This window comes from Salvelinus namaycush, chromosome 1, assembly GCF_016432855.1.
Source record: "Salvelinus namaycush isolate Seneca chromosome 1, SaNama_1.0, whole genome shotgun sequence".
Taxonomy (NCBI): Eukaryota; Metazoa; Chordata; class Actinopteri; order Salmoniformes; family Salmonidae; genus Salvelinus; species Salvelinus namaycush.
Genome location: NC_052307.1, coordinates 65110581 through 65133437, shown reverse-complemented (window position 1 = coordinate 65133437; position 22857 = coordinate 65110581). Strand labels below are relative to the sequence as shown.

At 42.8% G+C, this 22857-nt stretch overlaps 1 protein-coding gene across 2 annotated transcripts; it reads right to left on the bottom strand.

Annotated features, from left to right (window-relative positions):
- Window positions 1-346: 346 nt before the first annotated feature.
- Window positions 347-22580, bottom strand: LOC120047448 (conserved oligomeric Golgi complex subunit 4-like). Of its 2 annotated transcripts, XM_038992979.1 has the most exons (20): window positions 22410-22576; window positions 22023-22105; window positions 21621-21735; window positions 18434-18625; window positions 6892-7066; window positions 6031-6224; window positions 5836-5941; window positions 5565-5722; window positions 5415-5473; window positions 5149-5282; window positions 4934-5052; window positions 4564-4730; window positions 4264-4429; window positions 3969-4031; window positions 3738-3851; window positions 3388-3480; window positions 3209-3292; window positions 3003-3104; window positions 2523-2651; window positions 347-900 (listed from the first exon to the last, which is right to left on the bottom strand). In XM_038992979.1, the coding sequence occupies exons 1-20, from the start codon at window positions 22542-22544 to the stop codon at window positions 766-768; spliced, it is 2523 nt and encodes an 840-aa protein (XP_038848907.1). In that variant the 5' UTR covers window positions 22545-22576; the 3' UTR covers window positions 347-765. The 2 variants fall into 2 exon arrangements, with proteins under 2 accessions (XP_038848907.1, XP_038848915.1); XM_038992987.1 differs by lacking the exon at window positions 18434-18625 and having other exon boundaries at window positions 766-900; window positions 22410-22580.
- Between the last annotated feature and the right edge of the window lie 277 nt (window positions 22581-22857).

The window sequence follows — 22857 nt, the reverse complement described above, 5'->3', positions numbered from 1 at the left end:
GCCATCTACATATGTATGGAACATCATGTCATGAAATATTGGAAAGTAGCAGCTATCAACAGAATTCCATTTTCTAAGATCGTGGTCTATCTTCTAGATTAGACTTTGTCATCAGTTAAAATGTGTTATTTATATATTGAATGATGAGTCTAGATCAGCCGTCTGACCTGGTTCTGTTAGTTTGATGGATTCTATGTTCATTACTGGGTCATTTCAGTGTCAGAAAACATAGACACACCACTCTCACCAGAGAGTATAGCGCACGTCTGTCCCTGCGTGCCCAGTTTCAATATGATGGATTCCGTTAAAGGGCTTTCAATATAAATTAATGACAAAAAAAGACATCTTCGAGAGAACACTTTAATATTTTACATTTAATATGTTACATAATATTCATTAATCCAAGCCAAAAGGCTCAAATCCATAATCCCACTGTTCCACAATCCCATAGTTCCATTACTGCTGTTACTTCTGGCTCTGATTGGCTGTATGAGGTAGAAGTAGCATTAACTACAGATCTAGGATCAGATCACCCTACCTCAAACCTAACTGTAACCATTTGGGGGTTAAACAAATATCTATCACTGAATTTGTAGTTAGGGGCAACCTCTTCCTCCACCTCCTATGAGGCCAGCAGAGGTTAGGAGCAGCAGGGACTTCCTCTCAGGGGATCCACCTGCACACTCCTCTTTTTCCTCAAAGACCAATCAGCATGAGTCTAGTCCCATGTAACATGTGCACCAGCACATTCTCTGGGTAGCAGGGTTAGAGGCGGAGCCTCTTGATGTCCTCACTGCGGAAATCGATGCGAAGTGCCAGAACCTGCCGGACCTCCGCTGGAGTGAGACGCCAAGTTAGAGGACCAGAGTTCGGGCCCCAGTAATCCAGGATCTCTGTTACCTAGAAACACAATAACATACACACAGTTCTGAGAGCAGGCCTGTGTATACAGAGACATGAAAGTCTACAAAGTGAGAGGGTCAGTGGTAAATAGATACAGTGCATTCGAAAAGTATTCAGACACCTCGACTTTTGTTACGATACAGCCTTATTCTAAAATTGATTAAATTGTTTTTTTCTTCCCCTAATCAAACTACACACAATATCCCATAATGACAAAGCAAAAACAGGTATAGATTTTTTAGTAAATTTATAAAAAATTCAAAACAGAAATATTACATTTACATGTATTCAGACCCTTAGTACTTTTTGAAGCACCTTTGGCAGGGTTACAGCCTCGAGTCTTATTAGGTATGACGCTACAAGCTTGGCACACCTGTATTTGGGGAGTTTCTCCCATTCTTCTCTGCAGATCCTCTCAAGCTCTATCAGGTTGGATGGGGAGCGTCGCTGCACAGCAATTTTCAGGTCTCTCCAGAGATGTTCGATTGAGTTTAAGTCCGGGCTCTGGCTGGGCCACTCAAGGACATCCTGAGCGCTCTGGAGCAGGTTTTTATCAAGGATCTCTCTCTACTTTGCTTCGTTCATCTTTCCCTCGATCCTGACTAGTTTCCCAGTCCCTGCCGCTGAAAAACATTCCCACAGCATGATGCCGCCACCACCATGCTTCACCGTAGGGATGGTGCAAGGTTTCCTCCAGACGTGACGCTTGGCATTCAGGCCAAAGATTTAAATCTTGGTTTCATCAGACCAGAGAATCTTGTTTCTCATGGCCTGAGAGTCCTTTAGGTGCCTTTTGGCAAACTCCAAGCGGGCTGCCACATGCTTTTTACTGAGGAATGGCTTCCGTCTCGTCACTCTACCATAAAGGCCTGATTGGTGAAGTCCTGCAGAGATGGTTTTGCTTCTGGAAGGTTCTCCCATCTCCACAGAGGAACTCTGGAGTTCTGTCAGCGTGACCATCGGGTTCTTGGTCACCTCCATGACCAAGGCCCTTATCCACCGATTGCACAGTCGGCCGGAAGGCCAGCTCTAGGAAGAGACTTGGTGGCACCAAACTTCTTCCAATTAAGAATGATGGAGGCCACTGTGTTTTTGGGAACCTTCAATGCTGCAGACATTTTTGGTACCCTTCCCCAGATCTGTGCCTCGACACAATCCTGTCTCGGAGCTCTACGGACAATTCCTTCAACCTCATGGCTTGGTTTAGACAGGTGTGTGACTTTCCATATCATGTCCAATCAATTGAATTTACCACAGGTGGACTCCAATCAAGTTGTAGAAACATCAAGGATGATCAATGGAAACAGGATGCACCTGAGCTCAATTTCGAGTCTCATAGCAAAGGGTCTGAATACTTGTGTAAATAAGGTATCTGTTGTTTATTCTTAATAAATTTGCAAACATTTCTAAAAACCTGTTTTCGCTTCGTCATTATGGGGTATCGTGTGTAGATTAATAAGGAAAATTAAAAAAAAATCAATTTTAGAATAAGGCTATAACGTAACAAAATGTGGAAAAAGTAAAGGGGTCTGAATACTTTCCGAATGCACTGTATGTGACCCCATCTTTGTGATTGTCTGTGGGTTGAGAAATGTGTGTGTGTGTATACTGCAGATTACCCGCTCCAGGTTGAGGATGGTGGCCATCTGAGTGAGCCGAGCAAACTTGTCCCTAATAGTCCAGGTGGTGACAGTAGTGAGGTAGGCCACCAGAGAACGCAGCTCCTTATCAAACTGAAGCCCTCCCAGCTAAGGGACAGGTGCAATAAGGGGTTCAAATCAAGAGCATGAAACAGAAAAAAGGTATCCAGACCAGCAATTAAATATTTAAACAAAGACCACATCAAAAAGGATCAAAGGATCAAACAGAGAACATCCCAGAAAAAGAAAGAGGACTGCAATAAAATGCTTTAGTATCCTTGCACTAAATTACAGCACACACACCACCTAAAGAGGCAGATGCCAAGGGGAAAGAAGCTTAATCTACCATCCTTCTGGAATCATAAATAAAACATTAAAAAAGGGCCTCTTATCATTACGTCACAGATGTGCATGCGGTAGGTGTGATGCCACCCTGTGGCCAGGCCTGGGATATCTCACCCTGCTGAAGGTGCACTTCAGGACAGTCTTCTCCATCTCCATGGAGACCAAACTGGTCATGAGGCTAGTCAGTGTGTCGTAGATAACTGAAGAGAGCCCCGCCTGAGAGAGCAAGAGAGTGATTATAGAGAGGGGGAGAAGAGAAAGAGTTTGTAAAATGCTAATGTGGGAGATGTATTCCTGAGGCTAAGCAAAAGTATGGTTACCTTGAACTCTGCCATGAGCTGCTCGAGGTTGACGATGAGCTGCTGGACCCAGGGGTCGTTGGCCTCGTACTCATTAAACTCCTCCTGCACAAAAAAAACATTAGTCACACACTGGGGGGGGAAGGGTGTGGCCTAGTGTGTGTGTGTGTGTGTGTGTGTGTGTGTGTGTGTGTTCGTACCTCCTCTATGTTGTGTGAGATGGACAGGAAGCTGCTGATCCACGGTTTGACCTGAGGCTTGATGGCTGTGGTGTTCAGCTCTGTCAGGCCCTCCTGAGGGTCACAACTGAGTTAGTTCTACTCCATACAGATTAGACACACTGGTGACGTTTTGTAGTTGTATATTGTCTATGCATGTAAATTGGTACACAATTCAGTTTATCACTGTGACTTACAAATAAATGTTGCTGCTAGTACTACTACTTTTACTAGTATTTCTTGCACAATGAAGTCAAAGACCCCCTTAACACAACTGCACAGAGACAGATCATGTGTCACTCTGATCTGAGTATATTTCTGCGTCCTCCAACCTGCAAGAGATCCTTGAACTTGCTGGACGTGTTGACGAGGTCTGACAGACAGCTGTCAATCTTAGCTTGCTCTCCTGATCCCGCCCCCTGAGTGAACAACTTGGAGCAATCACTCTGAGAAAGAGAGAGGGGAAAACGTCATTATCTGTGGTATACTACACATAGTGTGTCTTATTGAAATGTTACTCTTTAGAAAACTAAAGAGATGATATAAGCAGTAAGCTAACTCACCTCCAGGTTCCTCTTCAGAGTGGTGATGTTCTCACTACACACCTCCACGTTATTCAGAGTCACCTGGGATAGAAAGAAAGACGGGTGTGAGTGAATGTATGTGTCTGTTGTCTGTTCCGTGTTTATCATCAAGAATGCTGCCTTAGTGTGCTCTCTGTGACCAGTTGTGTTTTAGACTGTGTGTGTTTCTTACCAGGAACGATGCCTTGGCATGTTCCGTGCATTCAATGTTCAGTTTGGCGGTAAGTGTTTGTGTGTGTCGGTCAGTGTTTGTGTGTGTACACAAGTCCCTCACCAGGAAGGCAGCCTTGGCGACCTCTGCGCTGTCAATGCCCAGGTTGTTGAACTTGCCCTGCTGCAGGCTGCTCTGCATCAGACTCACTGCACTGCTCACCCCACGCTGGATGTCCTGCAGCGTGGTCGCAGGGAAGCCCTGCCCCAGCTTATTATACAACACCTCCCTGAGAGAGACAGAGAGAAAGGGGGGGGGGGGGGTGAGAGAGAAGCATGGGTTGGTGGAAGACGGAGAGAAAAAGGAGGGTGTGAGAGCTGGAAGGAGATTCAAATGTGTGTTCAAATGATTGATACTGTCTACCTGAAGTCAGACTCTAGCACTGAGGTTGAGTGGTTGATCATGGCACACAGACAGTCAATGCTGGAGCTGGACAGAGCTCTGCTGATGCACTTCTTCACAATGTAGAAACAGTCATCCACCATGCTGGACGTCAGCTGACCCTTCTCATATGTATCCATAGCTACAGCCTAAGAAGAGAGGGGCAAAGGGAATTAATATAATTATTATTACTATTATGTGGTTACATATGTATACTGTGTATCAAGGGTATTCAAATACGGGTTTGAGGACGACGACAGCATTGCTGGTTTTCATTATTTTCCTTCTAATGAGGGGCTGATTCAGGGATAAAATGGAACCCCTTGCTGTATAGTTAGAAGTGGTGGCTAACCTTGCTGACTGTCTCCCTCATGTAGTACTCCTCCATTGGAATGTAGTAGCCAATCAGCTCCTGCATGAGCTGGCCCAGCATGCAGTGTTTCAGCAGTTTCTCCACATTATGCTTGTGCTCTGTAGCAAGAAACAAAGACAACAAAACTTACTAACACAGTCAACAACACGTGTACAGGGTTTTATAAGTGTGTGTGTGTGTGTTGGGTGTCTTACCTTGGACGATGCCATGTGTTGCCGTAGCATCCCCAACCTCGAAGTCGGCCATCATGCGACGGCGCAGAAATCTTAAGTAAAGCTCCGACCTGGCATTCATCAGAGTGACTTCCAGTAATACAGGATCCAGTTCCCTACACACACACAGGTGAAACACAGGTGAAACACATCATAAATACGCATAGTACACATGCATTGTCCTCCACACAAAAAGATGACATTGAGTAATGCTGTTGAAATAAAGTAGGCTGAACTGTCACACTGACCTGGGTTCAATCCTCTCAGTGGGCACACTCTTCATCATGCTGCTCTGGACGATCTGAAACTGCAAGCAGAGACATTCAATTTAATAACACTTTCTTAATATAGTCTGTAATTTAAAGATCTAATTAATTGAATGCAATTGACACACAGACCTTGTTGTGGTAGTCTCTCTGTTGGATGAACTTGTCAACTACTTTCTGGGCCTGTCGGTCACACTCCTGCTGCAGGTGAGTGATGAGAGTATACAGGTAGCCTGGACCGTAGTACGTCTCTACGATGGGCTGGTGGGTCTCCACAACACGAGCTATGCCTGAAACACACACTAAATATTTTCCACCAATTCTATTTTCCTATACACACACACAAACCAACACGTTTACAGACATGTCTAAAAAGACACCATCATTATGGTCAGTCTCTCACCCTCCAGCAGCAGAGTCAGGGTGTCAGCAAAGACCAGAGCAGCTCTCCTCTCTCCCAGCTGTCCTCCCACAGCCAAGAGCAGGTTCTCATCTGCTTTAGAGGCCAGCTGAGAGAGAGAAAAAGACAACCGTGAAGATAAACAAATGCACAAGCATTAACGCTCACACACACTATTGCATGGACAACCCCACTCACTTGGCTGCAGAGGTACTGGCCAAAGCGAGCCAGGCCTTGCTCGTGGAGGCCAAGCAGAGGGAAGATTTTAAAGAATCTTTCCACCTGCGCCAGATCACCCCTGGTAACAGCCTCATCCAGTCTCTCCGCAACCAGGACTTTCAATCGCTGCTCTGCCTCTTGAAGCATGGCCAGGCTAGCGTCCACAGCACTGCCTGAGCAGAAAATAGTATCAAAGACAGCACAGAACACGTTAGAAGGGACTGTGACAAAAACCGAAAGCAATGCAGATCTTACTTTCTGCACATTACCTGATGAGCTTCCCTGATTTCCAATGCATTTCAGTAACCGTGATCCAAATTCAAAAATGTTTTACACCTTTCCCATATTAAAGTCATTTGACATTTTTTTATTACCCTTATGAACATAGAAACTTGGATATGTGCTAGAATGGTTAAAAAGGCCATCAAAAAAAAAATCCCACATCGGTGCATCCCTACAAAATATTAACGTCTAAAACCAGATAGAAAGTATGTAGAAATGATAATGGACCTTCCTATTTTTAAATAACTAATAATCATTTATTTTGACAAAACAAAAATCGATCCCAAAACAACTGCGGCCCTCGGTTGAATTTAGAAATCCCAATGCGGCCCTCGATACAAAATGATTACCCACCCCTGCGCTATCAGGAAGTGTGATGTGAGTAGGGTTTCAAAATTATAGGAACTTTCCCTGATTTTCCAGAAATCCTGTTTGGAGGATTCCGGATTTTCAGCTCATTCCAACCAGGTTTCCTGGAAAACTAGGGAAATTATTGAAAGTTCCCGGAATTTTACAACCCTAGTTGTGAGTTGTGGTGGAACATAGGGGCATCCTTACTCTCTTCTCCCTGGCGACTTAGCTCAATGACTGATTGGTCAAGAGAAAGGTAGCGGTGGATGTGTGCGGCAGCCTGTTCGTAGTCCTCATTGTGTAGCGCCGTCTGAACGCCATCTGTGCAGAACTTCAGGTCCAGGATGTCATCAGCCCGCTGGATAACCTTATAAAGCCGGGTCTGTGAACACACATACAAACAGCGCGTCATTACATCACTCATTGGAGCTGATAGGAACATAATTTTATATCCTAATCCCTCTCTTAACTATGTCTACACACACACAGTAAGTGTGTGATTAGCTTGGTTTCGATGCGAATGTTCAGAAATCTGCATTAAGAAGATATATGCATTTTCCCACCAGTGGGAAACGGACGTATTGCGGATAAAACTCAGTGTGTGATGATGTAGTACTGTCGTGGCTGAATCAGATTTAGCTAGGCAACATAGATAAGATGTTATTTTCATCATATGCTTGTGAGATACTTGTCATTAGAATAGGGCCAGAGAGGGGAGAGGTAAGGCTTGTCTTCATAAGTCAATGTATCTGTTAAACCATGTGGTGCTAGGTAGAATATCAGAAGGGGAGGAGGACAGAATGGAACGTTGTTTTCTTATGGGAACGTTGTTTTCTTATGGGAACGTGTCTGTAACTATTCCTAAACCATGTGACGGGATGGAGTTATTAATTGGGGAACCAGTTAGTTATCTCATACAATGTCTGTACGCCAGTCACTCCCTACTTTTTTCCATAGGGGGAAGGAGTTTGGCAGTGTTTGGAACCATTGTATTTCCCCTCTGAGGTTGCCCTTATCTTGACCTAGTATTTGACCTAAGAGGCTCACTGTCTGATTTTGAGTTTGTCCAGGTTTGGGAGCATCTAGAAATGACAATTGATATATGCCATTGGATGAGGTAATGGTTGGTAGACAGTGAAGTACCAAGCATGAGATTGAAATCTTGTCTTGGGAGATCAAACTGAACGATGATTTATAGCTGATGCTGTCTAGCGACAGGATACTCCTCTTTTGGGTAAAGGATTCTTTGTAAGTTGAGAGGGGTGTATCTTGGCTATAAATGAAACTAAGAATTGTTTTGTAAGCACTCTCAGAGAATTCATTTATAGACACTGAATTGATCTGAGAGTCAAAAAAGGGCTTTGGTGAAGCTTGTATATATATTAAAAATGTACTGTATAATAACTCTGACTTGTATGTGGTTGGCTCTCTCTCTCTCTTTATTGAGTAATACAGGAAATTACCACGACAGTACACACAAAATGTACATTTTCGCTTAAGTTGTCATGTACTGAATAAAAAATAATAATTGATAGTGTCGTGGCAATTTCCTGTCTTACCAAATGAGGAGTTACAAACCACACACCAGTCATTTTTACTTAAACTTCATCTTTAATAATAATGAGCTTTACAATAGCCCTTTGACTCTCAGATCAATTCAGTGTCTATAATGAATTCTGAGAGTCCCTACAGTAGAATACAAAGATCTTTTATAGCCAAGATACACCCCTCTCAACTTACATGACGAACCACAGATCTTAGGAACTCTTCACAAAGGGCCTTTTACTTGAGAAAGGAGTATCGCTTAGCCAGATTGCATTCGCTATAAATTTTCGCTCAGTTTGGTCTCTAAAACGAGGTTCTAATCTCGTTCCTGGTACTTCATAGTACCAAAACATTACCTCATCCAAGGCATAACTCAATTGTCAACCCTATATACTCCCATCTCAAGTAAACCCCCTCTTCTCCCCACTCCTGGACAAGCTCACTGAGGGGAGTGACTTGCGCACAGACATTGTGGAGTCAAGTAATTGGTTCCCCCTTAATCACGCCATCCCTTCACATGGTTTAACAGATACATTCACATATGAAGACAATGTTCCATCCTGTCCTCTTCCCTTTCTGATATTCTGCATAGCACCAGGGACATGTGAAAGACAAACCTGACCTCTCCCCTCTCTGGGCCCCAAGTGACTGAGCCTTGTTTGAGAATGGAAAAGTGCAACTGCCAACACTATAGTCCAAAGGGATACATTCTAATAAAAAGTATATCACATAAGAATATTATGCAGATATGACATCTTAATTACTTATGTTACCCAACTAATTCTGATTCATCCACCACGAAAGTTCAATGTGTTTCCATCGCATTTCCAACTAGTTTTGTCACAAACTGTTGCGTTAAATAGCAAATGTGTCTGCTCTGGTCTTGGCACGTGCTCTCTAGCCAACAGTTTGCAGACACATCTAGGCTAGTCTACATTATGAGATTATTTTGGATAAGAGCGAGAATATTTGTATTTGTCAAATAGCAGTTAAGCATCGATCATCATGTCACCAGAATAAGACCCTCAATATTTATTGGAAAGGAGTATCAAGCTCATCACCATCACCCTGTGAAGTTCATCATAACTTATTTCCACACACCATATCATTGCATGACTCTAAGTTTACCTCGATATGATGGTCACCACTACCAACAAACACCACATAATATCTGCCCTCTGCCCTCCCTAAATCGTGGCATTGAACGGTTCAGCAGACTTTTAGCCCTCAATAACTGGCTACGAGACTACTGCAGCTCTGTGGGTGTAACATTTGACCATTTTTATACCTTCTGGAAACAAAGCCCTTTTTATAAGGAGGATGGAACCCAGCCAAATAGTTTGGGTTCCTGGATCCTTTCACAGCATTACAATGACCCAAAGCATTACAAAGACAATGACTTATCAATGAACCAAAGCCCAGCTCAGTTAATCCCTACCATTGTGTCAATGAGTTGTCAAAATTCTTCAGCAAATTAACATTATCCCAGGGACGTTGGAAGACACAATGTAGGTAACCTAATTTATTTCCCTCTTACTGCTTCTGCTGATTCCACAACTATTGTATGCAGTAATCATGTGCCTATGAACCAGAGTTCTACTGTTACCTACTGAGCCGGTGTGCCCTAGTAGGAAGTCCACTGTGTGCAGCTCACCCTGCACTAACATAAATAACATGAGCATTTATACTTCTGCTAAGCTTACCAGTAATGCAATGAAAACAAGCAAGCATCCCAGAAAAGTGCTAAAAATGGCCCACGTTAACATATGTAGCTTAAGAAACAAGGTTTATGAAATTGTCAGGGGTTCACCTTGGGGTCATGATAGGGCTGTACCAAATGTTTGATGTATTATAATAATTGATTATGCTTATGTTGTATTAATAGAAGGGGAGGGGTTATAAGACCCCTCCCCCTTACATTTATGGGGTCCTAGACAACAGATTAACAGCGGTCCTGCTGCTGGGTTGTTGCCCTCCTACGGCCTCCTCCACGTCTCCTGATGTACTGGCCTGTCTCCTGGTAGCGCCTCCATGCTCTGGACACTACGCTGACAGACACAGCAAACCTTCTTGCCACAGCTCGCATTGATGTTCCATCCTGGATGAGCTGCACTACCTGAGCCACTTGTGTGGGTTGTAGACTCTGTCTCATGCTACCACTAGAGTGAAAGCACCGCCAGCATTCAAAAGTGACCAAAACATCAGCCAGGAAGCATAGGAACTGAGAAGTGGTCTGTGGTCACCACCTGCAGAACCACTCCTTTATTGGGGGTGTCTTGCTAATTGCCTATAATTTCCACCTTTTGTCTATTCCATTTGCACAACAGCATGTGAAATTTATTGTCAATCAGTGTTGCTTCCTAAGTGGACAGTTTGATTTCACAGAAGTGTGATTGACTTGGAGTTACATTGTGTTGTTTAAGTGTTCCCTTTATTTTTTTGAGCAGTGTATATATTCATTAGAAAGGTTTAATATTGTTCCAGTCTTTACTAAATCTCTGCCTCTTATAAAGAAACTGTCTGAGAAATGTGTGACTGAGACAGAACTCTGCAGGGGAGTGTAAGAGATAAGAGACTAGTCAGACATTCCACTATAAATCAACTTGGGTAGTGGACATTTACTGCTATTTTAGATAACACTAAAACTATTGTTTATATAGCTGTGTAGGCATGGTTTTGGTCTCATGAGTAGAAGATAATGACGTAGGCAGTGACATCACTAAGATATATGACTGTAGGAATAATAAAACAACTCGTACCTTTTTCTATTTTGCAGAACTTACTCAGAAACATGCGTGCTATGTTCCCGTTGTCAACTTCTGCCTGCAATTGCATTAATAAAAGGTTTCTGAATGATTTAATTAAAGATATTTTCAGAATGCTAATTTCACCAATGATTGACAAGGAACAAGGAACGAACCACAACATTTGGCGAGCTAGCCAGGAGTGAGTGTCCAACCCGGTTGGAGGAGTTTACACACCATGGTGCCAGAGATCCAACTTAAACAAGGTAAGCAGACACCTGTTTAATCTAAGTCTGTAATTAATTGGCATTCACTGATGTGGTTTCCCTCTAACAAGTAAGTGGCACCTCACTCACTCTAAAATATAGACATACACTTTGAATATGACATAGCCGGATTTTAGATTGGAGAAATTACATTACGGGCTCTTGGTGAAATGCATGTCGTCAATATAGGATAAATGAAATTAATGATTGAGGATTTTTATTTTATTTGTTAGAGGTAATTCAGCGACAATTACCCATTACTAGTTCTTTTATTTTGGAGAGGTGGCTTGACGAGGCTGTCTGAGCCTACCCTGTCCTACGAGGGTGGCCGGTATTATTTCATTGAGAGTTATAATGCAGAGGTGGCTTGACGAGGCTGTCTGAGGCTACCCTATCCTACGAGGGTGGCCGGTTTTGTTTGATTGAGAGTTAAATTATCTATTTTTATTTCAGGTTGTAATGCGGGCGACCATTACTGAATACTAGTTATTTTTTATTTTGAAGAGGTACCCAGTGAATGAGTTGAGTTGGTTATGAAGTGGTAATTTTGTGTGAAATTTACCAAGTGAATGAATTGAGTTGTTTATGAATAGTGCATTGTATGTTTCATTGTTTGTTTGTCTGTGGATTACGGCAGGGTTTATTGGGTAATGGCCCAATGGTGGAATAAAAAGTTAGGAGTAGGAGAGAAGTTATTTGAATAAAAGGTTGAATGTATTTGTTAGTGACACTTTCCTACCATAGGACAGTATTGGAAATGTACAACCCTTAGTATACCTGTAAAAGTATTACAGGGAAGTTCTGTAAAGATTTTCATAGAAAGTTACTTTGTGATTCTATCCCCACCAGGGGGCACTGGTGTATAACATCTTACTGTTACTCTACACCACATATGTCAGAGTCAAGGCCCGCGGGCCACATCCGGCCCGCGAGAAGGTTTTTTACGGCCCCTGGGATGATCTTGATTTATTATTAGAACCGGCCCGCAGACCGCAGCAAGCCGGCAGCCCGCAGATCTTTTACACGCACCAATACTACATTTCCCACAATGCAACGGTGACGCACCGAGCAGTAGGCTGCTTCATTTCAATATTTATTGGCACAGCAGTCGTCAGCATCACAGTAAAATTAACTTTCAGATACCCATCAAAAATGGCAAAACGGAAGGTGGACACTGAGAACCGGGGGTTTCAAACAAGGTGGGAGTCGGAGTATATGTTCACGGAGGTAGCTGGAAAACCTGTGTGTCTTCTGTGTGGAGAAAGTGTGGCGGTACTGAAAGAGTATAATCTGAGACGACATTATGAAACGAAACACGCGGACAAAAACAAGAATATGGACATGGAACAAAGGCTACAAAAGGCTAGATTTTTGCACTTTATTTTATTGTATTTCAATCCAATTATATTTTAAAAATATTTCAGTTGAGTGGATGATAGAAAATTGCTATTATTGTTTTTTTCTTTGAAGTAAATTTAGCCCACTTTTGCTAAAATAGAAAATATAGGCTACTGATGGTGCCTTGAATACCGGTTTCTTTCATTTAATGTTCATGTTATGGGGATTTTTATATAAAGGAAATTTGTCTTTTGTGTCTGTTGAAAATTAAAGATTACTGACAGAGCCATAAGAAAATATTGCTTTATTTATCTGATCATATTGGAATATATTTGTTAGGTTTTCAGTAGGTTCAATTAGGTTCACTAGACTATATGCGTCATTTAAAAATTTTTCAATGAACATTCGAACAGTCCGGCCCTCGGCTTGTAGCTAAATTTTTTATTTGGCCCTCCGTCCATTTGACTTTGACACCCCTGCTCTACACCCTTAAGATATAATATTAGGAATTGAAGTCTAGCATGCGGTTGTCTCTGTGAGGCCCGTGTGTGAAATATATTTGAGTTTAGTAGAACCATTTACTATAGCCTGGAGTATGTGAGAGTAGAATTAGGATTTCAGTATCACCCACTGTTGTTTAACACACACTGAAAGTAGATAGAGAGGAATTTATATAGGCATATTCATACATATTACACCCACTTTAGGATAACCCTATAGAAATTGGAAAACACATTACACGCAGACTATCTAAATAAAAAGCAGGAACACCATGGCACAGTCAAACCAGAATGCGGAGATAGGAGCAATGAAGCCTGTCACACCTGTTGAATATATGCAAAATAAGTTTCCTGCTGTGGAATTTACAGACACTTTTAAGAAATGGCATGTATGGACAGAGATGGCAGGAGAAAATAGATGTTAAATGGCTGGTTCATTCAACAAAACTAGGTTGGATTTAGTCAAGGAGATAATTCAGACAGGAAGAATGGACAAGGAGAAGGGGATGAAGAGAAGTGCCATTGTATCAGAAACTGTGATGGGAATGATGATGCTGGAAGGACAAATCTTCATGAATAAGGCTACCATGACCAAACTAAAGCTGGAGAAAACAATAGAGTGCAGAAAGAAAGAGAAGTATCAGGACAGAGGCAGAACAGGAGTACTGTCACGTTCCTGACCTGTTTTCTGTTGTTTTGTATGTGTTTAGTTGGTCAGGGCGTGAGTTGGGGTGGGTATTCTATGTTGTGTGTCTAGTTCGTCTGTTTCTGTGTTCAGCCTAATATGGTTCTCAATCAGAGACAGCTGTCAATCGTTGTCCCTGATTGAGAATCATATATAGGTGGCTTGTTTTGTGTTGGGGATTGTGGGTGGTTGTTTCCTGTCTCTGTGTTTGTGTTCTGCACCAGATAGGACTGTCTTGGCTTTCACGTTTGTTATTTTGTTAGTTGTTAATGTTCATCGTTTATTGTTAAATTAAACATGTTGAACACTAACTGCGCTGCATTTTGGTCCTCTCCTTCATCCCAGGAAGAAAGCCGTTACAAGTACTCCCCACCGCCGTATGAGAATCAACCCAGAGGACCCCTGGGTGACTATACACAGATCTACCCTCTCATACCACTGACAGAAGAAAATGGAGAAGCAACCACAATTATCCTCAAGGGAACTCTGAAGGAGGTGGATGACACAACAGCAGCAATAAGTGACATGAGAACAATAGAATTGAATGAAAGAAAAAAACAAACAAGGCACAGTTCCTGGAGGGAGTTTTCCCTCGCCACCACAACTCACTCCACAAAAAGGAACAGACTGGAAGACCCTAGACATCTGCTCAAGTTGTTTCTACAGGCTCACCACAACCACAGCCTGCAGCTCCCCCACAGTCACGTCAGTCACACCCGTGAACCTGGTGCCTGCAGGGTATGTGCTTTTCACCACTCAGCATTATGGTGACCCACAAACATGGACTGGAAGAGGAGGTGGGCCCGCCAGAGCCCTTCGTGAATGGAACAACACTCAATGCTGGACCTGTGGGCAGTTGGGGCACGTGAGTTCACAGTGTGGGGGAAAGGAAAGAGGTTACAACAGGGGCAGAGGAAATGTTGGGCCTGACAGAGGAAGAGGAAACTTTGCTAATGACAGAGGACAGCCATGGCCAATGAGAAATTATAACACCAACAGTTCTTATTTCCTTCAGAATCAACAATAAAGGCGCCCGACTCCCCTGCTACAGTCTCCTCAGTATGAATTCAATGATGGAAGAGACGAGCCAATGGTTACTCTAAATGTTAAGGACATGATCTACCATTTCTAATAGACACTAGAGCTCACTGTTCCTGTTTAGGAAAACCTGGACAAGTTGTTTGGCTTCTGAGCAAATCACCAGTAATAATAACAGGGACAGCCCAGGAATGTGTACTGGACAAAAACTTGTTTGAAGAACCTCTGCTTGACTCTGACATGGTGCTCGTTGATGGTTCTGCCTATATACAGCTGAAGTCGGAAATTTACATAAACGAGTTTTAATGACTCCAAACTAAGTGATTCAACCACTCCACACATTTCTTGTTAACAAACTATAGTTTTGGCAAGTCGGTTAGGAGCCCTACTTTGTGCATGACACAAGTAATTTTTCCAAAAACTGTTTACATACAGATTATTTAACTTATAATTTGTTGTATCACAATTCCAGTGGGTCAGAAGTTTACATACACTAACTTGACTGTGCATTTAAACAGCTTGGAAAATTACAGAAAATGATGTCATGGCTTTAGAAGCTTCTGATAGGCTAATTGACATCATTGGAGTCAATTGGAGGTGTACCTGTGGATGTATTTCAAGGCCTACCTTCAAACGCAGTGCCTCTTTGCTTGACATCATGGGAAAATCAAAAGAAATCAGCCAAGACCTCAGAAAAAAATTGTAGACCTCCACAAGTCTGGTTCATCCTTGGGAGCAATTTCCAAACGCCTGAAGGTACCACTTTCATCTGTACAAACAATAGTACGCAAGTATAAAACACCATGGGACCACGCAGCTATCATACCGCTCAGGAAGGAGACGCGTTCTGTCTCCTAGAGATGAACATACTTTGGTGCGAAAAGTGCAAATCAATCCAAGAACAACCGCAAAGGACCTTGTGAAGATGCTGGAGGAAACAGATATGAAAGTATCTATATCCACAGTAAAACAAGTCCTATATCGACATAACCTGAAAGGCCACTCCGTAAGGATAAGCCACTGCTCCAAAACTGCCATAAAAAAGCCAGACTACGGTTTGCAACTGCACATGGGGACAAAGATCATACTTTTTGGAGTAATGTCTTCTGGTCTGATGAAACAAAAATAGAACTGTTTGGCCAAAATGACCATCGTTATGTTTGAAGGAAAAAGGGGAGGCTTGCAAGCCGAAGAACACCATCTTAACCGTGAAGCACGGGGATGACAGCTTCATGTTGTGGGTGTGCTTTGCTGCAGGAGGGACTGGTGCACTTCACAAAATAGATGGCATCATGAGGCAGGAAAATTATGTGGATATATTGAAGCAACATCTCAAGACATTAGTCAGGAAGTTAAAGCATGGTCGAAAATGGGTCTTCGAAATGGACAATGACCCCAAGCATACCTACAAAGTTGTGGCAAAATGGCTTAAGGACAACAACGTCAAGGTATTGGAGTGGCCATCACAAAGCCCTGACCTCAATCCTATAGAAAATTTGTGGGCAGAACTGAAAAAGCGTGTGCGAGTAAGGAGGCCTACAAACCTGACTCAGTTACACCAGCTCTGTCAGGAGGAATGGGCCAAAATGCACCCAATTTATTGTGGGAAGCTTGTGGAAGGCTACCCGAAACATTTGACCCAAGTTAAACAATTTAAAGGCAATGCTACCAAATACTAATTGAGTGCATGTAAACTTCTGACCCACTGGGAATGTGATGAAAGAAATAAATGCTGAAATTATTAATTCTCTCTATTATTATTCTGACATTTCACATTCTTAAAATAAAGTGGTGATCCTAACTGACCTAAGACAGGGGATTTTTACTAGGATTAAATGTCAGGAGTTGTGAAAAACTGAGTTTAAATCTATTTGGCTAAGGTGTATGTAAACTTCTGACTTCAACTGTAGATCAAAGCACAGGGAAGAAACATGTAGGATTTGCTGTAGTAGATGTGGAAGGTGATATTGAGGTTATTCAGCCCCTACCAGACCATTTATCAGCGCAACAGGGAGATTTATTAGCTCTGACCACAGCTTGTGAATTGGGGGAAGGGAAGGCCTTTACTGTCTACTCAGACTCAGCATATGCTATTGGGGTTTGTTGGTCATGGTGTGGGATTTGAAGAGCAAGAGAGTTTATTAATACCACAGGCACACCTATTAAAAACAGACCTTTTGTTGAACAGTTGATTGAAGCTATGTAAAAGCCTAACACATTGGCTATTGTTAAGGTTGAGGCACACACGGGTTGGTGTGATTATGCCAGAATTGGTAACAGCATAGCTGATGAGGCGGCCAAATTGGCTGCTTCCCTTTGTCACACACATGCATTATACCTTTAATTGTTTTTGTTATCTGAAACTATGGATCTTGAGAAACAGCAGCAGGCAGATTTTCTCAAATCACCAAGTGTGGAGGGAGAGAGGGTGTTCGCTCTGTCCTAGGTCTAGCTTATGGCTACATCTTTTGTCTGGCATGCCCTGTTTACCATCAACCATGATCTTTAATATTTGCCGATTGGCTCATGGAGTGAGCCATTCATCAAAGGGGAATATTTAGTAGGAGGTGAAGATTTCGGCCCAATGGTTTTGCCGAAATTTGAATCAGCACGTAAAATAGTTCATTTATCGTTGCACGACATGTTTGTTATATAACATAGACAAGGGAACTCCACTGCAACCAGGGAAGTTCCCCACTCCAAAAGGACCTTTTGTCCACCTAGCTATGGATTTCATAGACATGATCGAGCAAAAAGAAAAAAAGAGATACTGCCTGGTGATAATTGACAGGTTTACCAGGTGGGTGGAACCATCCCACCACCAACTGCGTTGCGTGAACAGTTGCAAAATTGCTAGTTAGGGAAATTATACTCGGGTTCGGAGTGCCTGAGGTTTGTTTGCAGACAATGGGACCCATCTTATAGGAGATGTGGTTGCCCAAATGGCCAAAATGATGCGTGTTGACCAGAAGTTTGTGTCCATCTATCAACCGCGGAGTAACGGGAGTTACTGAGAGGTCTGGACCCTGAAAGGCTCCTTGCCAAACTATGCCATTCCACAGGAATAACATGGGTAGAGGGATTACATCTTGTCCTCATGAAAACGCGCAGCAGCCTTAACAAAGGTATTGGGTGTACACCTTATGAAATGTTAACAAGACGACCAATGAACACCCCAGGGGGAGACCTATGACTGACCGACAGATAGACATCAAATCAAATGTATTTATATAGCCCTTCTTACATCAGCTGATATCTCAAAGTGCTGTACAGAAACACACCCTAAAACCCCAAACAGCAAGCAATGCAGGTGTAGAAGCACGGTGGCTAGGAAAAACTCCCTAGAAAGGCCAAAACCTAGGAAGAAACCTGGAGAGGAACCAGGCTATGAGGGGTGGCCAGTCCTCTTCTGGCTGTGCCGGGTGGAGATTATAACAGAACATGGCCAAGACATAACCGAGACACAGTGTGACCATCTTGAGGACATGAAGGAACTAACTTCTGTGGTAAGTTTTCTCCACTCTCACACTAGGAAAGCAGCAGAACCAATCCCAGGTGAAGACCCTGATGAGCTACCCAGAAACGTTGGAGACTTGGTGAAACTCAGGGTCCACAAGCGAAAATGGAACCAACCTCGATGGATGGGTCTGTTCCAGGTAACCATGGTAATACCAACAGCCCTGCGGGTAGCGGAGAGGTCCGACTGGCATCATCTCTCCCACTGCAAGCATCTCCCAGAGTGGAAGCCATGGATGAGCGACTGCAGGGAGGGAGAGCAGGGCCCCGAGTACATCTGAAGGAGGAAGAAGGTCCGAGCCAAAGGACCTGAAGAACCAACAGAGGGTTCAGCCACAGAACCTGAAGTCATCAGATGTCGAGGACACCATCATACATACACACACACTGTGGTTGTGAAACAAGAAAATCGCAACAATGGAAACACACATGCAGGGTAATTATTGCTTTCCAAATCCTACTCGTTCCCTTTGTGGACAGGGATGTGGAGAATAATAAATGGGTGAAAGCAGTGACAGACATAGGATTACAGGGGAAGGGGAACACATCTGGCACACGGGTAATGATTTTCCAGAAACCCACCTCCACAGCCTTACTGTGGGGAACCAATTGGAAAGAATGATTTTGGATGTGGATTACTCCATTTTATGCAAAGGAACAATACCAGGGTTCGACAAAGAAACAGCAATTATACTACTCTGATGTTGGTCACTAAGGGAAAGAAAGCAGCATGGGAAGGTGGATTATCCAATAAGACAAAAGGTAATAGTTCAGATGCAGCTAAAGAATTTAAGGAGGGTGGGCCAATTGAGACTAAATGGCCAAGGTGGAAGAAGGTTCCTAGTGTACAACCAGGTAACAATTCCCAGCTGAGTAAATGCATAGGACCTCCAAAAGTACAATGGGGCGAGTATCTGACTGATAGTGTAAAGCCCCTAAATGATAAAGGAGATGTTGTGTTGACAGGATTAAAACCCACAATAACTCCCCCTGTTTGTATCTGCAACTCAGGGAATGTGGATGTAGGAAACACCACTAATTGCCTGTCTTACACAGGCCTAAAAACAGATACCAGTAGTTTTGGTGTAACTGGATGGGCAACAATTGATAACTAGGGTAAATATGTCAAACATAGGCAAAGGCATGGAGACACCTCCGGATCATCTCTGGATCTGTGGGGGTAATAGCTACATTTTCCTCCCCATGGGATGGAAAGGGTGTTATTATCTGGGGAAAACTGAACTGACAGTAGCAACATTACTTGCTTCTGAGTTGCTGAACAGTTCTTTGCAAATTAGTTTCAGATCGAATGGCAGAGCTAAAAGAGCAGTGGCTCAAAATAATGAAGCTTATGGACATGTGCTGTCCATAAGATGATGGCAGCCCTAGTAATCTTTCCAGGTGCAGGAGTTGTAGTAAAGGGTAAGGGGATTAACAATTTGACATACTCCATGCAGGCCCTTACTAATTTCATAGTACACAGGGTTTTACTCAGTTGTCACTAAATGTGCAGAATTTGAAGGCAGTAGTGACCAGAGACGAAATGGCACATATTGGCTAAAGACAGGCGATGAGATAGGCGATGAGGATGCTCAAATAGCTGACCAATCAGCCTGTTACCAACCCTCAGTAAACTTTTGGGAAAAAATGGTGTTTGACCAGATACAATACTATTTTCCAGTAAACAAATTGACAACAGACGTTCAGGACGCTTATAGGGAAGGACATTCAACAAGCACAGCACTTACACAAATGACTGATGATTGGCTGAGAGAAATTGATAATAAATTATTGTGGGGGGCTGTTTTATACTTCAGTGCGGCTTTTGACATTATCGATCATAGTCTGCTGGAAAAACGTATGCGTTATGGCTTTACACCCTCTGGTATACTGTGGATAAAGAGTTACCGGTCTAACAGAACACATAGGGTGTTCTTTAATGGAAGCCTCTCCAACATAATCCAGGTAGAATCAGGAATCAGGGCAGCTGTCCAGACCCCTTACTTTTTTCAACCTTTACTAACGACATGCCAGTGGCTTTGAGTAAAGCCAGTGTGTCTATGTATGCGGATGACTCAACACTATACACGTCAGCTACTACAGCAACTGAAATGACTGCAACCCTTAAAGAGCTGCAGTTAGTTTCAGAATGGGTGGCAAGGAATAAGTTAGTGCTAAATATTTCAAAAACTAAAAGCATTGTATTTGGGACAAATCATTCACTAAACCTCAACTAAATCTTGTAATGAATAATGTGGAAATTGAGCAAGTTGAGGTGACTAAACTGCTTGGAGTAACCCTGGATTCTAAACTGTCATGGTCAAAACATATTTGATACAACAGTAGCTAAGATGGGGAGAAGTCTATCCATAATAAAGCTCTTCTCTGCCTTCTTAACAGCACTATCAATAAGGCAGGTCCTACAGGACCTAGTTTTGTCGCACCTGGACTACTGTTCAGTCATGTGGTCAGGTGCACAAAGAGGGACTTAGGAAAATTGCAATTGGGTCAGAACAGGATAGCACGGCTGGCCCTTGCATGTACACAGAGAGCTAACATTAAAAATATGCATGTCAATCTCTCCTGGCTCAAAGTGGAGGAGATATTGACTTCATCACTATTTGTATTTGTGAGAGGTATTGACATGTTGAATGCATTGAGCTGTCTGTTTGAACTACTGGCACACAGCTCGGACACCCTTGCATACCCCACAAGACATGGCACCAGAGGTCTCTTCACAGTCCCGAAGTCAAAAACAGACTATGGGAGGTGCACAGTACTACATAGAGCCATGACTACATGGAACTCTATTCCACATCAAGTAACTCATGCAAGCAGTAAAATTTGATTTAAAAAACAAATAAAAACACACCTTATGGAACAGCGGGGACTGTGAAGAGACAGACACATGCATACACACACACGATAACATACGCACTATACACACGTACACATGGATTTTGTGTTGTAGATGTGGTAGTAGAGAAGTGGCCTGAGGGCACACAGGCCACAGCAGCAGCTAATGGGGATCCATAATAAATACAAATAAAAATGTCAATATTTGCACATAAAGGCATTTCCCCCGCCATTTCTCACATTATTTTTTTTACAGACACAAAAAGATCCACCATGTCAAATTAACCATTTGCATTTTTAAAAATTGTACTGAAACTTCCTGTTTCCATTACAGCTGTCGTGATTTTTTTTATACGGTATGACTTTACTCGTATAAAAACTATGGACGTAAAAGTGCGTTCTGTGAGTGAGTCTATGTGGGTGTAAATAGCATGTCTGTAGATAGTACCTTCGCCAGGTCTAGCTGGCGGACTTTGCTGCTGACATTCTCTGCCAGGCTGCAGGTGAAGGTAATCATGCCAGACAGCTGACTGGCATCTCCTCCTATCAGCTGCAGGTTGGGCCTGGGGGACAATGTGACAGGAGAATTGATATTGGATTAGACATGGTATTTATCTCAATAGTCTACAGTAGCTTTCACAACTAATCTCCTTTCCTTCATCTATAATGATCTGAAATTGTTGAAATCACAGTGGTGAATGTCTACCAGATATCGCTTTCCCCAGAGTCCATCTCTTCCACACCAGTGCAAATGAAGAAAAGAAGATAAGGAATGGAAACTTCTAGATTATTGGGATGTACTCACAGACAGTGAAACTTTTCTCTCCCTCTCTAAAGTACACACACTTACCCCATCCTTTGAAGAGCGAGCATCTTGGTGTCAATGTTCCCCTGCTGCCCAACCAACTTCTCCAGCTCAGTCTCCACCTTTTTCTGTGGTAGATGAACACACAAAGACCGTCAGTCTCTCTCACCCCCCCCCCCTACCACGAACCCCCGAGGTCCCTTAGTGCTATTATAAACTGGTTTACAACGTAATTAGAACAGTAAACATGCATTTTTTTTATCATACCCGTGGTATACGGCCAATCAGCATTCAGGGCTTGAACCACCCAATTTACGAGGCAGATAGAGTATAATGCCAAGAGAAGAATGCTTCTGGTTTAGCTAGCTATGCTAACACAGTCTAGGGGTACATCTTTGCATTCCTACAGCTGCCCGCTGGAAGAATTCTCACCTCCTCGGTGCAGAGCTGCTGGTAGACCCGCTCCAGATCATCCAGCTCCGTCAGAGCAGAGATAGCCTCCATGCTCACGGCATATACACATGCGGAATCGCATCGCTTTACTGCTATGGGGCTGCTCTCTGCCATCTTTTTCTCACATAAACAGAAAACGTGTCACTTCCGCGTTCGCTCGCGCAGTAAGTGCACGGGCACATTTCCTAGAGCCGTTAAGCGTCGCTATTTTAGCAGGATTTAGCAGTTGGGATTTTTGTTTGTTGATGATTTTTGTCTGCATTCATTCTAAACAAATATATTGCCATTCAATCCCCTATGTGCCATGTCTGTACTTGAAGTACTGTAATTCAGCATGTCTTCACCAAAACTAAAAAAAAAGCAATTAACTTCAAACATATTCGACAATGTGTCATTTCAAAGTTCATGTGGATGAATAACAAAACAA